This window comes from Lithobates pipiens, unplaced genomic scaffold (genome assembly GCF_037356315.1).
Source record: "Lithobates pipiens isolate NorthernLeopardFrog02 unplaced genomic scaffold, aLitPip1_a1.2 Scaffold_18, whole genome shotgun sequence".
Classification (NCBI taxonomy): domain Eukaryota; kingdom Metazoa; phylum Chordata; class Amphibia; order Anura; family Ranidae; genus Lithobates; species Lithobates pipiens.
The window spans coordinates 99,212,069-99,228,203 of NW_027507758.1; the positions used below are offsets into that span (position 1 = coordinate 99,212,069).

A 16,135-nucleotide genomic window follows, 5' to 3' on the forward strand; every position below is an offset into this window, starting at 1 on the left:
AGTCCAATGTGAGCTTTTGGTCGGAAATTCTGACCGTGTGTATGCTCCATCGGACTTTTGCTGGCGGAATTCCCACCAGCAAAAGATTGAGAGCAGGTTCTCAATTTTACGGCTGGAAAAAGTTCCGATCGGAAATTTGGATTGACTGTACCAATTCCTACGCGCAAAATTCCTACACATGCTTGGAAACAATTCAACACATGCTCTGAAGCATTGAACTTCATTTTGTCGGCACGTCGTAATATTGTACGTCACCGCATTCTTGGCGGTAGAAAGTTCAGAGAACTTGTGTGACCTTGTGTATGATTTCCCTTCTCTTCCTATTCCAGTAGTAACTGTACACATTTGCATTCCCTATCACTTATTGCTCTGGTACCATTAGTCACCAAGACAAAAAGAAAAAACAAAACTGACAATGGTTTCAACACTTCTCCTACTGGAAAAGTAAGATTTTTGTACACAAGAACTCATAAACAGTTGGGTTATACTTACAGCCACAGAATGTTAGGACACTAGTGAACAGAAAAACTGTAAATCAGCCCATATATAACCCCTCCTCTACTCATTATGCCTCAGTTTTATGGAAAAGCAGTACCAAGGGCAAAGCAAAAAACACGGGGGGGGGGGGGGGAGGGGAGGGTGTGGACTCCAAATAATAGATAAAAGATCTTATTTTCTTTTTCCTCCATTGAGGCACACAGAAATTAAGAACAGCTATGACATCCAAAAATAGTCCAACTGAGGGGTCGGAAAATAACCATTGACAGACCCATAAGAAGGGACTGGGAATGGTCTGCAACTCAGAACTGCCTGGAGGCCCAACACTTAAATTTGAAAACAGATGGGGTCGAGCGAAAAGTTGCCAATGAGCAAGGGAGAGCGACAGTACAATAGAGATCACTGCTAAGGGGAATTACTCTACCTGAAGTAACACTAAGTCTGAACCAGAGAGAAGCTGTGAAAGCAACATAACTACCTGATCAGGAAGAAATAGACCAGTAATGTTATGTGGTCAATAGAAAAAATACCTGGACAAGTTCCCAGAAGAACAGGTTGCCGGAGAAGATTTTTGACAAAAAAAATAAAAGGTCCATAAAGATATACATTTCACATAAGGATATATGATGCATGAGATTGGAAAAGAACTCAAGGGTACCATCCATGAAATCAGACTGAAAAAGGCGCAAGAGATATCCCCACAAGGGTAGCCAGGGATGTAGGTTATACTGCAACCCCAGAAGGGTAGAAAGGAAAAGCTATCCACTTTCACAACTGGAGGTGTCTCTAGGGCCAGACGACAGATTGAGACTAGCCAAATGCCATTGCATTGTTTGGAAGACAGTGCAGTGCGGAGTAGCACTCTCAAAGTTGTCCAGCCACTTTTCCTATCACAGGGAGGACTCAGAACGAAAGGTCCTGCAACATCTAAGTGATGTCTAACTAAAGAAATCAACTCAAAGTGGGATCCTCTGATGAATATGAAGCCATTTGTTCCAGGGAAGCAGACTGAAGCCTCAGATATGGGGATATCCCAGCAAATGAGGTACCACCAGGGACTTTTAGACCATAGACACTAGCTGGATGTGTTGTCCAAAGCCCAGGTTCCATGCAAGAGGGTGTTAAAAAGGACCAAGAATCAAAGGAAGAGAGGGAAACAATGCTAAGAGGGTGTTTGCTCTCAACTGCCCTAGTGTTATACCTGTTAGAGTGGGTGTATAGGGTATCTATGGTGGATACAGACTATGGATTTATACATTTTCTTTTAAAAGGGAAAAGTTTGGACACACTCACGGTGAGGTCCAGAACCTTTCAGGGTGTTTTTAGTCTGCATGAATGAATGTCTCACATAGTGTTTGTAGTGGAAAAGTCTTTGCAGGGGCTCTAGAAGATGCAAAGCCTGGAACAGATGGCTGATCCTATATGTAGGGTAGAATGCACTGCATCAGTAAGCTTTGAAACAGCCCCCTGTCAGAGATGGTGACAGAAGCCACAGGCCTAGCTTGATTTAAGGGCTCAGGAGGGCCAGAGACAGAGTATGAAGGATGCCAGAGCAAACTGCGAGCAGGGTGCTTCATTAACTGAGTACAAACAGCAGTCCTGGCTAGACATGGAGGTCCCAGAGGACAATGGAAAGGACTTAGCCTCATCTTTGATTAGGGGTGCCAGGTTTCAGATTACACTAGCTGGTTCCCTCTGGGAATAATGAGTAAATGCCCCTAGAACCACTAGAAGGGCACCTGTTGCAGTGGAACTGTCCTCTCAGTGTCTTAGACATAATGCATCTGTGCAACAGTAATGCAACTAGGCGCAGTGTGAGGTAAGGCCTCAGTTAATCACAAACCCAGGCAGCTGGGGTTGATGAGAATTTCAGGTTACCACAGACCAGGTCAGAATAGGTGGGCAGTGGAAATGGATCTGAGAGCAGGAACAGCAGTGGGCACTTCCAAGCTAACTGTCAGGAAACAGCACTGAGCACAAGCATCGCTCTACTCAGCAGATTATGTCAGCTCTCTGTCCCTTAATCCTAGTCCCTAGAGCAATGGAAGGAAATTTCAAAGATGCCCAGCAGTGCAAATGGTGAGGTAGTTCCCAGTCCTTTTAGCCTGAATGGCCTTACTCATAAAGTGAGTCTTTCTAGACAGGGTCACACCTGGATCTGTGCCACAGCTCTGGAGCTTGAAAGTGCTAAGCAACTAACATAGTACATTCTGGTCTGGAAAGTGACACAATGCAGAGCCCAGTGCACTAAGGTCACCTTTCAACTAATCTTGCATATACAGTCCAGTGGGGTCTGGGTATGGCCTCCAAAGCTATACTCAGATTTAGATAGCTGCTATAAACAGACCAGCTCAAGCATCAGTGTCAGGGAAGAATATTGATTGAGGTTAAAGAGGAAACAATTCTGTGAAGCAAAGAAGGCTAGCAAATTCTCGTTTGATTTTTTTCCCATCAGAGCTGAAGAAGGTGCATCCAACATCCTAGAACACTAGCTAAAAATGCACTAGTTTCTAAACTCTCGTATCCCTAATTGGACAAGACAGAAAAAATGTTTGGATTTATATACTTTAAGGCAAGGCCCTTTTCACACAAGTGACTTGGGTTTTACTGTCCCCCAACTATTCACCTAAAGCCTACTATACAGACAGAGGGGCCCATTCACATGCCGTGATCGTGATACTTTGCATCGCAGCCGCAGCAAATTTAATGCAGCATTTCGAGTTGACAGGTGGTACTCTGTCAGACTGGGACATTCAAATCAATGAAGCCATGCAGCAACCTTGAGCCAGACGCTTGCCTCGCTGTTGTGGCATATTAGTCCCATTGAAGATTGCTGCACAGATTTAAAAAAAAAAAAAAAACTGGCATTAAGGAAGTGGCAGGATTGCCTCTCGAAGGCCTGACAGCACATACTTAGCCACACTCTAAAAAGCAAAGTGTTTTTCAGGGAATAAACAGGTGGGCTTGCTATGAATGGAAAGAGGCAGACCTTTCAATCATCCACACGTCCTCCTCGTAGATCCTGTTTTGTTCATATAAGCTGTAGCGTGGTTTCTATGGAGGAAGCAGCTGGTCAGAAACCATGGGTATAGTAAGGTTCTCACAGTGAGAGCCTGTGGTCACAGCTTAGCCCTGTCTCACGCTCGTGTGTTTTCTCCTGCATTTACCGTCATGCTGCACTGAAATTACAGTACATCATTCTCTATGGCAGGCCTCAAAATTTCAAGTCCTGAGCTAGTACTAGGCCTTAAGGGTTACTTGCCACCTGTTGCTCCACCCAAACCCTACCCTGCCCTGCCCCCCCTAAACACGCCCTCATAAATGATCTCATGAAATTACACTTACATGTTTTATGCAGAATTAAGTTACAAAAATAAATATTAACAAATTTAGCAGTGACCATCAGTGCAGCCTCACCTGTGCCCAACAATGCAGCCTCTTCTGTGCCCAACAATGCAGCCTCACCTGTGCAGGGGAAGAGAGAGGAGAGGAAGAGGATTGCCGGCCAGATCTTCAGAGTGGGGAACGTCGCTGTAACAGCTTTCATTTGAATTGCAGAGTGTTCCCGAGCTTGCTGTCACATACAGCCCCACCTCCTGGCCTGGGTACTTTGATATACATCACACATCCCAGCATTGGACCGATGTTCTGTCTATCAAAGTACACGGGCCAGGAGGCAATTACAATTACAGTAGTAAGAAGAGCCGGCAAAACTGTAATCCTTGAAGTGTCGTTTATTGGTACATCAGAGTGACAATAAAACAATAAATCAAACGCGTTTCAGCAATAGCCTTAGTTGTAGATCGACAATTACAGCGTCACTTCCCGCTGTCTGATGATCCAGCCGTCAATCCTCTTCCTCTCCTCTCTCTTCACTTGGGCAATCGCTGGGAGAATTCAACCCCCCCCCCCCCGCCCCCGAGGCAGCCCACACTCACCAGCAATCATTTTCCACTTGCAAAATGCGAGTAATCAAGTGGAAATTTTGAGGGCTGGACTCTATGGTGCACATTCACATTGATGCCACATATTTTGAATAGGTGCAGGTGATTCTTTTGGTGCAGTGCAGCATGATTTCAAAGGAAACACACTAAAAACGCACGTAAAACATATGTAAAATATGTAAATATGCACATGCATTTTTAGTGCATTTTTGGCAGTTTCGTGTATGAAGCATTGAAAACACACTATGTTGTACAAAATGAACTGAAAAACACATCATCCCACAGCAGCACACAGTTGGGGGGGGGGGGGGGGGTGGTATTAATGGAGGAGGATTTCAACTAACAAAAGAGGCATCAGCATAAAGGACACATCCTTCTGACTGCAAGTTATATCCCTTGTGCTGATTTTTATTTTTTTTATTTTGGCTACACTTAGGCTTTGAGGTCTATACTGTTTTTAATATACTACTTTTCTGCTATTCTTTAAAGTGTATCTAAACCCTAAAACAAAAATTCAATTAATTACAGCTTAAAGGGGTTGTAAACCCTCATGTCTTTTTCACCTTAATGCATCCTATGGCTGGACAGCAGGCAGATGATTGGCAGAATCAGGTGGGTGATCAGGTTCAGCTGGCATGCAGGCAGACTGGAGCAGGTTGGTTGATGTGGAGGCAGGTTGCGTTACTGGCAGGATCAAATGGGTAGGAAAGAACTTCCGTCTCTTTTTAGATTTAGCTACTGAAGGCCTGTAGGTAGCTGCAGATCTATAGGTAGGGGATGAAGCAGACTGGAGAGAAGGGTTGGAATATGGCAGGGAAGAGGTAACAGTGGCTGGGGGAAGTTCTTGAGGGATAGTGGGCCATAGGAAAGAGGCAGTTGGATTAAAGGCAGGATATGTGCAGCAGGAAGAAACAGGGTATTGATATTTGGTGGGGAGTAGAGTATATTGGGCTGAAACTGAGGTTGCCATAGGTGATGGAGGAAGAGACTCTTGGGCAGGCAGGTGTTTGGTAGCAGAGATGGTTTGTTGTGGGCTGGCTGTGGCTGATTGTAAAATACCTGACCATGCTAAAAGTAGTGGTTGTACAAACTGTGGGTTACATACTGCCTGTCTAACAAGGGATTGTACGGAATCAACACATTCTATTATCATCTGTTGGGAACAGGCTGTGTAATGCTCAAAAAAGTAAGGGGAATCATCTTCCAGAAGCCATACCAGTGATGTGACTTGATTAATACTGAAAGGGGGAGAAAAATCATCCTGGCCCCCTGGGATGCAGGGCAGGGCCAGCTCTGTGCAGATTTGAATTAACGGCTGAACATCCCCAAACAACATACAGCCCTGATCAACTCAGGAGTGAGATAAACGAATGGTTTCCAACAGCTGAACACTGGTCCACCCTTTCAGTGTCTGGCAGAGATAGTCACCACTCTCAGACGCCAACAAAGCATAATAATAACGAATCACCTCTAAATTCATTTCAGTAAGCAACCTGAACCAAGATGGTTCCTCTGTGTAGCCACTTCTGGTCAGGGATGGCCTTGGTATTCTGTCACGTATCAGATAAGACCAGAACTGTGTGGACTGCAACAGAGGAACCCCAAACGTGTATAAGTGAAATATGATTTATTAAGTAAAGTGAATAATATAAATACAACCACACAGTGCAATAAACCAACCAACAAAGACCCCCAAACAACAACAGACAGATAAGTACAATAAATGGGAAATGCTAGGACCGTAAACGATAGGCAGGCCAGGGTCATACACAGAGGATCAGCAAATAAACAAGGGCAGTCCCGAATCAGAGTCACAAGCCAGGCCAAGGTCATACACGGGGAGATCAGCAAATGGGATAAGGAACACAGGACAGGTATCAGGTATCAGGTATCAGGTATCAGGTATCAGGTATCAGGTATCAGGTATCAGGTATCAGGTATCAGGTATCAGGTATCAGGTATCAGGTATCAGGTATCAGGTATCAGGTATCAGGTATCAGGTATCAGGTATCAAACAGGCTGCAGGTCAGGGCTCAAGGACAATACCAAGGCGAGGTGTGTGTGCACCTGCCGGGTATTTATAATGGCTGCTGTCAGTCATGTGACGCCTGACTGCAGAAGGCAATACCTGCTCCACACTGCCAGGATCCCTCCGCTGGTGGACACCAGTACTGCGGATCAAAGATTGCATAATTCCAGCAGGAGACACCTGCTGGTGGATCGCAGTACTGCATGCCAAATGATTGATATTACCAGCGGAGGGAACCTTTCCTGACAGGGGGTTATACGAAGCGGGGAGGAGCTGATAGCACCGCCAAGAGACCCCAGAAGAGGATGATCGGGGCCACTCTGTGCAAAACAAACTGCACAGTGGAGGTAAGTATGAAATGTTTGTTATTTAAAAAAAAAAAAAAAAGCTTTACAATCACTTTAACAGCTACTAGATATGGTAATTGCATTCGTTTTCCCTTTTTTACCTTTATTTCTAGGGTGACAACACTCACTCACTGTACTGTTTATATGGATAAGTATCATTGTAACCCTACTCTGCTCTTTTTTATTTGGACTATAAACAAAGAAAACAAATGTAAGCCACAATGAACTAAATTTTTGTTCAGTAGAAAAACTGATCTGGGCTTGGTAGGCTTTTATTTGTGTAATTCATGCTTTCTATTAAGGAAGATTTTAATGTGTTCCAAAATAGACTGAGAGTTTTTAAAAGTTTTTTTTCTAAGGTCTGTCTAGTGTTAGATCTTGGAGTGGGGGGGTGGTCACCTCTTTATACTAATTTCAAGCCTCCTAATGTGATCTCACCTTGCCTGCCTGTTTGGATTTCCAGGCATAGAGGTTCTGGATGTAGTCAGCTTTGCTAGACTGGCCTTGCTCTTTCAGCTGGTGGTATTCCATGTCTAGAGCCTTCAGCTGCTGCTCTAAGCTTGGCCTTCCAGTAAAGCCATGTAGCTTGCAAATTGCTTGAATTTCTTCATCTTTTCCTCTGGCTTTAGCACTGCACATATCTGTTCCCTCGTCTTCATTCTAAAATGGACACAACTAAAGTTAACAATTGCATATCACAAGAGGTTGACAAGAACAGAAAGCAAAAATAAAACATTCTAATTGTCAATGATAGTGATCACATGGAATGATTGCATGTTTTCATATAAGGAAAGCTTGAGTCAGTCTTCTCTATGTATATGGGTCACCTTACTGTGTGATTAGTCATCAAAACATTTACAATTGTATATGCTGTATGCAACCCCCCCCCCTCCCATTTTGCCCTTTGAGGTCTCAGGACTAGGTCTCCATGGGTTATTTTTTCATTTGGACACATCAGTCCATTCTTTCTGGTTTACCAGGGGATTTTGGTTTGCCTTGCAGTTTTGTTGTTGCTGCAGTGCCTCTGTTTGTGTTGCTTTGTTGTTTTCTGCCTTTTTTCTTTTGCCATTGTTTACGATATTAGCCCTTAGACCCACGTGTGGTGGCACAATGCCACTTCCGATTTTGAGGTCACTTCCAGTTTTGAGATCACTTCCGGGTTTGAGTCCACTTCCGGTTTTGAGTCACTTCCAGTTTAAGATCACGTCCGGTTTGTGGTATGGCATCGGCGTGCATGTTGGCAGATTCACTATGCACAAACAGTGGAGCTCTGGGCTGTTCTGTTTGTGCTAGGTCTGCCTTACTTATTTTTGGCACCCTTTTTTGTTACCCTGTGTTACTATTGGTCCTATGGAGAGAGGACCCGCCCAGCATCCTGGCATCCTGTGGATCCTCCCCTCAGTGTACTGTTTATGTAGAGATGGAGGTCCTCATTGGGGCTTCATGCTGGGGTTCGGGATCCTTGGGAGACCCAGACCTTTAACATGCCTGACTGAATCCTTGCTGGAGAGTACAGCTCCTATGTGGTTGGCATGTCACTCAGGTCATATCCTATAGACCACCTGTTTTTTCTGTTATCAGCAGGTAAGCCAGATTTTTTTGTTATATAGGATTAGATCTGCCTTTTGAAGCTTAACTGTGTTTTTCCAATAGCTTTTGGCTTTTTTTGCCTTTGTTTATGTTTGCCCTATTCATGTTATAGAATTCACCTATGTTTGGAGGGTGTTGGATCCTCGAACATTGTGTGGCATTATATTCCACAATTCCTGGCAACACAATATCGGACTACTACTGTCCGTGAAGCTTGGCATTTTTTACTACTACCGGATACCTGCAATCTACATATATGTATTAGTATTGTCATTATATTTTAGCTTTCTGAATCTATCCTTTCAGGGATGACCTCAATAGCCGTATTACCTGGAGGTATTGTCAATGAAATGTGAGCATGGCATGTGTTGTGTGTTTTGGTCTCCTCTTAGTTCAGACACCTCAGATGGCCACTAGGTAGATATATTTTTGCTGTTTTGTTTTTATCTTTACTTCCCCTGTTCTCCCTCTTCACCCCTTTTCCCTTTTTTTTTTGCCTGGATTGTAATGTATATGTACATTGTATATTTTGTGTATTTTTTGTTTAAGATGTTGACTAAACTATACAGTAACCAAGCCTTGATGAAGCTGCAAAACACATTGGCCATCATTTGCTCTTATGCAATAAATACTGTATGTGTATCACTGTCTTGTATTTTTGGGGCTTAGCGCTCCCCTTTTTATGTATATGTATGATATACATTTTCTTTTGTACACCTGTTATGGTTTATAATAACATTTCTAATTTTTATATACATATCTGGGTTGTATAACATATGTCTGGAGTTGACCGTTTAACGCCCACTTTACACTTTTCCTCTTTTTTACAGTATTTATTATAGTACACGACATTAACATTCTACTTCCTTTTTATTTTATATTAGTAGGGTAACACAAAAATGATCTCAAAAGAGTTGGCAGAGTATTATAATGAAATGATGCATCCCTAGACTAAAGCCATCCTTATAAAGGCATTCAGACATGGCTGTACGATCCCATCAAATTCAGGCACAAGAATCAGCATCTCCATAAAGAGCAGAACCTTTATCTTTATGTGAACAGAGAAGGACATTGATGACTGGCATTGGTAGAAAGTAACAACTTTTATAATATTACATAGCTCCCAACTGTCCCTGATTTTGAGGGACTGTCCCTGATTTTGAACACCCCCTCCATCCCTCTTTCCTCCTCATTTGTCTCTCATTTTGGTCTGATCTATATAGTTGTATCTAAAATGCACTTTTTATCTTTCAAAAAGTTTTTCCAGTACTAAACCTTTCATCCAATTTCTAAATTGTTGCATTTGTAAATTTCAAAAGCCAATATAAAGGAATAGTAGTGGTAAAAAAAAATAAAAAATCACTTGTGGGTTTAACTAATCATTTTTTTTTTTGGTATAAATCTTCTTTAAAGGGGGGCGTGGCAGGGTGTGTGTCCTATGCCTACATCCTTTTGCTAATAGATGTCCCTCGTTACCCATCTCAAAAGTTGGGAGGTATGTAATACTGCTGGGGAAAGATTATTTTTTAAGCCTGATGGGTGCCCTGCCCTGTGACAACAGTAGGCCAGGTAGAGTTGGGGGCTCCTTTAGACATAAAAACAATTACATTAACCACTTGCTTACTGGGCACTTAAACCCCCCTCAGTCCCAGACCAATTTTCAGCTTTCAGTGCTCTCACATTTTGAATGACAATTACTCAGTCATGCAACACTGTAACCAAATGATTTTTTTGTCCTTTTCTTCATACCAATAGAGCTTTCTTTTGGTGGTATTTGATCACCTCTCGGTTTTTTATTTTCTGCGCTATAAATGAAAAAAGACCGAAAATTTTGAAAAAAAATGAATTTTTCTTCGTTTCTGTGACAAAATTTAGCAAATTAGCAATTTTTCTTCATAAATTTTGGCCACAATTTATACTACTACACATCTTTGGTAAAAATAACCCAAATTTTTGCATATTATATGATCTGTGTGAAATTTATAGAGTCTACAAGCTATGGTGCAAATCATAAAGATTTGCAAAAAAAGATCACATCTGATGTACTAAGGCCTATCTCCATTCTTGAGACCCTAACAAGCCAGGAAAGTACAAATGCCCCCCAAATGACCCCTTTTTGGAAAGTAGACATTCCAATGTATTTAGTAAGAGGCATGGTTAGTTATTTTAAGTTGTCATTTTTTCCCATAATTCTTTGCAAAATTACGTTTTTTTTTTTTTTTTCACAAAATTTTCATTGTAATATTTCTCCCACACGGAATGTGCATACCACAAATAACACCCCAAAATACATTCTTCTACTCCTCCTGAGTATAACGATATCACATGTGTGAGACTTTTACACAGCCTGACCACATACAGAGGCCTAATTTTGAAGTAGCACCTTCAGGCATTCTAGGAGCATAAATTACACATTTCATTTCTCAACCACCTATTACAGTTTTGAAGGCCCTGGAACACCAGGGCAATGGAAACGTCCAGAAAATGACCCCATTTTGGAAAGCTAACACCCCAACGTATAATCTATGAGGCATAATGAGTCTTTTCAATGGTTCATTTTTTTCCAGAAGTTTTCGGAAAATGTGGAAAAAAATGAAAACGCATTTTTTTTTACACAAAGTTGTCCGTTTATAAGATATTTCCAACGCATAGCATTTACATAGCAAAAATAACACCCCAAAATACGTTCTACTACTCCTCCTGAGTATAACGATACCAAATGTGTGAGACTTTTACACAGCCTGACCACATACAGAGGCCTAATTTTGAAGTAGCACCTTCAGGCATTCTAAGAGCATAAATTACACATTTCATTTCTCAATCACCTATTACAGTTTTGAAGGCCCTGGAACACCAGGGCAATGGAAACGTCCAGAAAATGACCCCATTTTGGAAAGCTAACACCCCAACGTATAATCTATGAGGCATAATGAGTCTTTTCAATGGTTCATTTTTTTCCAGAAGTTTTCGGAAAATGTGGAAAAAAATGAAAACGCATTTTTTTTTACACAAAGTTGTCCGTTTATAAGATATTTCCAACGCATAGCATTTACATAGCAAAAATAACACCCCAAAATACGTTCTACTACTCCTCCTGAGTATAACGATACCAAATGTGTGAGACTTTTACACAGCCTGACCACATACAGAGGCCTAATTTTGAAGTAGCACCTTCAGGCATTCTAAGAGCATAAATTACACATTTCATTTCTCAATCACCTATTACAGTTTTGAAGGCCCTGGAACACCAGGGCAATGGAAACGTCCAGAAAATGACCCCATTTTGGAAAGCTAACACCCCAACGTATAATCTATGAGGCATAATGAGTCTTTTCAATGGTTCATTTTTTTCCAGAAGTTTTCGGAAAATGTGGAAAAAAATGAAAACGCATTTTTTTTTACACAAAGTTGTCCGTTTATAAGATATTTCCAACGCATAGCATTTACATAGCAAAAATAACACCCCAAAATACGTTCTACTACTCCTCCTGAGTATAACGATACCACATGTGTGAGACTTTTACACAGCCTGACCACATACAGAGGCCTAATTTTGAAGTAGCACCTTCAGGCATTCTAAGAGCATAAATTACACATTTCATTTCTCAATCACCTATTACAGTTTTGAAGGCCCTGGAACACCAGGGCAATGGAAACGTCCAGAAAATTACCCCATTTTGGAAAGCTAACACCCCAACGTATAATCTATGAGGCATAATGAGTCTTTTCAATGGTTCATTTTTTTCCAGAAGTTTTCGGAAAATGTGGAAAAAAATGAAAACGCATTTTTTTTTACACAAAGTTGTCCGTTTATAAGATATTTCCAACGCATAGCATTTACATAGCAAAAATAACACCCCAAAATACGTTCTACTACTCCTCCTGAGTATAACGATACCAAATGTGTGAGACTTTTACACAGCCTGACCACATACAGAGGCCTAATTTTGAAGTAGCACCTTCAGGCATTCTAGGAGCATAAATTACACATTTCATTTCTCAACCACCTATTACAGTTTTGAAGGCCCTGGAACACCAGGGCAATGGAAACGTCCAGAAAATGACCCCATTTTGGAAAGCTAACACCCCAACGTATAATCTATGAGGCATAATGAGTCTTTTCAATGGTTCATTTTTTTCCAGAAGTTTTCGGAAAATGTGGAAAAAAATGAAAACGCATTTTTTTTTACACAAAGTTGTCCGTTTATAAGATATTTCCAACGCATAGCATTTACATAGCAAAAATAACACCCCAAAATACGTTCTACTACTCCTCCTGAGTATAACGATACCACATGTGTGAGACTTTTACACAGCCTGACCAAATACAGAGGCGCAACATGCAAGAAACACCGTCGGCGTTCCAGGGACACATAGCCTGCACATACCAAGAATTACACCCCCAAATACATTATGCTGAGCAAAGGGTAAAGAAAAGATTACCTGTGGTTTTAGAAGCGCAGTTGTCCACAGGAGGATATCACTGGTCCAGGCAGCAGGCAGGGACTTGGTCAGCAACAGCGAACACAGTTTTGCAGGCAGGGATACTGTCCATATTACAGTCCAGGGTTAGTGCAGAGATGTCAGCAGTGCCAAAAATATTGGTCCTGGTAGTAGGCAGGTCCTTGTGGTGTGGTCAGTGCGGCATGATGGCAGTAAGTCCTACAGGCAGCAGACAAAAGTAGAGCCTCGTTCAGGACAGAATGGGGATAGGGGTAGATGCTTCTCCCTCCCAAATCTCTTTGAAGCCTCAGAGTCTCCAGACCCTAATCTAGGAATAAGAAAACAAAGAAAATTGTTTTCTTCTTCCAGAAAAACTATACTGGAGCCCCTCACATATGTGAGACCCCGTGTTGAATCCCACTAGTCCAGTTGCAGAATACAAGATCAGTCCAAGAGGCAGGCAAATATCGTGGTCAAACAGTCCAAGGTCAGTTCCAGATCAGGCAGAGATATATACAGAATCGTTAGACAGAAGCATGGTCGAATAACAGTCCAGGGTCAGTTCCAGATGAGGCAGAGGTATGTACAGAATCGTTAGGCAGAAGCGTGGTCGAATAACAGTCCAGGGTCAGTTCCAGATCAGGCAGCGGTATGTACAGAATCGGCAGGCATAAGAGTGGTCAAATAACAAGCCAGGGTCCGTTACAGAGCAGGCAGTGGCATAAGGGGTGTGAAGGTGTATGAAGGCAGGAACTGAGGATTATGTTTACCATACTTCACAAAAAATTTATTGAAGTATGGTAACGCCGAAAACAGTCGCCTATACAGAGGCCTGGTTGGGAAGGACATTGTGCACAATAATAAGATGTGTCTTTTCTGACTCCTGCTTTGGTACACACCTTACATCTTTTTTGGCGTCTTTTGCCTGCTGGTGTGGGGGGAATTTTATCCGGAAAGTGGCGCTCGGAGAGTCGACTTACAACGTCTGATCGGATATTTTCTGGTGGGCCGTTTGGGAAAATAAGGGCTGTGAAAACGTCCTCCTGGTAGCCAAAGAAACGTTTGGGGTTTTGGGTGGCGTTGCTGTAAATTACATATGAATTGTAAATGGCCAATTGAAAAAAATAAATTACTACTTTTTTGTACCAATGATATGTCCGTCTTGAGACCAGATATGGTTCCATCATTTGGTCGTTGAAGTCGACTCCTCCCATGAACAAATTATACTCTGAAATACATTTGGGTTTCTTTACGGGGCCATTCCTTCTGGGGATTTCTACGAAGGTATCGTTGTGGATAGAAGATAACATGTACACATCTCTTCTGTCCCTCCACTTCACTGCCAGAACCTCCTTGTTTCTTAGACTTGCGGTTTCTCCTTTCCGCAGCTTCTTGTTCACCAGACTTTGAGGAAAGCCCTTCCGGTTCTTTTTTACAGTGCCACATGCTGGCGTCTTCTTCCGGTGAAGGTTGTGGAACAGGGGCAGAGATGTGTAGAAGTTGTCTACATAGAGGTGGTAGCCTTTATCCAGTAGGGGGTATATGAGGTCCCAAACAATTTTTCCGCTGGATCCCAAATAATCCGGACAATTAGGGGGCTGTAGCTGGGTGTCCTTCCCTTCGTACACCTTGAAGGAATATGTGTACCCTGTGGCTCGGTCACATAATTTGTAGACCTTCACCCCATAGCGGGCCCTTTTGCTGGGCATAAATTGCTTCATCCTAAGCCTGCCACTAAATTTAATAAGGGACTCATCCACACATATGTGTTGGTCCGGGGTAAACAATTTGGGGAATATTTCAGAAAAATTATTTAGTATTGGTCGAATTTTGTAAAGGCGGTCAAAATTTGGATCATTTCGTGGAAGGCATTGGGAATTGTCACTGAAATGTAAGAACCTCAGGATCATCTGATACCTGCTTCTGGGCATTACCGCGGAGAAGAGCGGTGAGTGGTGGAGGGGGTGGGTTGACCAGTAGGTACGTAATTGGTTTTTTTTGTTGAGTCCCATATTAAATGTGAGGCCTAAAAAAAGCTTGAACTCCTCCACCGTTAGGTCTCTCCATTCGTAGGGACGGGCATAATAGGAGGTCGGATTTTGAAAAATACATTGTTGTGCATACAGGTTGCACTGGGCCACAATTGACGCCAACATGTCCTCCGTAAAAATTAAATTAAAAAAATCGATGGGGCTAAAATTCTCCGTGTCCACCTGGACTCCTGGCTGGGCGGTGAAAGGGGGAACATTGGCCTCTCCTGAATTAGGAGGAAGCCACAAGGGGTTCTGAAGGGCATAGGGAAGGCCAGCATGGCTCCTAACCCTTTGGGGCTGAGATGACACCCCACTGGTACTTGGCCTTTCTTGCTGGGGCACTGCGGTGCTGGTGGACGGCATTGCGGTGCTGGTGGACGGCACTGCGGTGCTGGTGGACGGCACTGCCTCACTAGAACGCCTTCGCTTGATGGGCCGGATATCTTCCTCCTCGGATTCATCAGTCAGTGTTTCACTGCTGAGGACTGGCTCATAAGTTACGTCGGCTTCAGAATCCGAATCCGAAAAGGAATCGGAAGAGGAGAGCTCCCCGTTGCTCTCGTCGGCCGCGGAAATAATTTGGTACGCCTCCTCAGCGGAAAAGACGCGTTTAGCCATTGTAGCACTGATGGGCACTGATGAGGTGGCACAGATGGGCATTTTTGAGGTGGCACAGATGGGCGCTTTTGAGGTGGCACAAATGGACACTGATGGGTCGGCACAGATGTGCACTGATTTATTGCACAGATGTGCAGATTTGTTGCACGGATGTGCACTGATGAGGCGGCAGATGGGCACTGCTGAGGCGGCAGATGGGCACTGCTGAGGCGGCACAGATGGGCACTGCTGAGGCGGCACAGATGGGCACTGCTGAGGCGGCAGATGGGCACTGATGGGTCGGCACAGATGTGCACTGATTTATTGCACGGATGTGCACTGATTTATTGCACGGATGTGCACTGCTGAGGTGGCAGATGGGCACTGCTGAGGCGGCAGATGGGCACTGCTGAGGCGGCAGATGGGCACTGCTGAGGCGGCAGAGATGGGCACTGCTGAGTCGGCACAGATGGGCACTGCTGAGTCGGCAGATGGGCACTGATAGGTCGGCACAGATGTGCACTGATTTATTGCACGGATGTGCACTGATAAGGCAGCAGATGGGCACAGATGGGCACTGCTTAGGCGGCACAGATGGGCACTGCTTAGGCGGCACAGATGGGCACTGCTGAGGCGGCACAGATGGGCACTGCT

General features: G+C 43.3%; 1 protein-coding gene across 3 annotated transcripts in view; it reads right to left on the minus strand.

The window, feature by feature from the left end:
• LOC143987310 (uncharacterized) overlaps nucleotides 1-16,135 on the minus strand; it is a 134,658-nt gene that overhangs the window by 60,173 nt on the left and 58,350 nt on the right. For all 3 annotated transcript variants that reach the window (XM_077485947.1, XM_077485946.1, XM_077485945.1), the window contains exon 11: nucleotides 7,257-7,478. In XM_077485947.1, coding sequence (XP_077342073.1) covers nucleotides 7,257-7,478 — 222 coding nt within the window. The remainder of the gene's footprint in view (nucleotides 1-7,256; nucleotides 7,479-16,135) is intronic.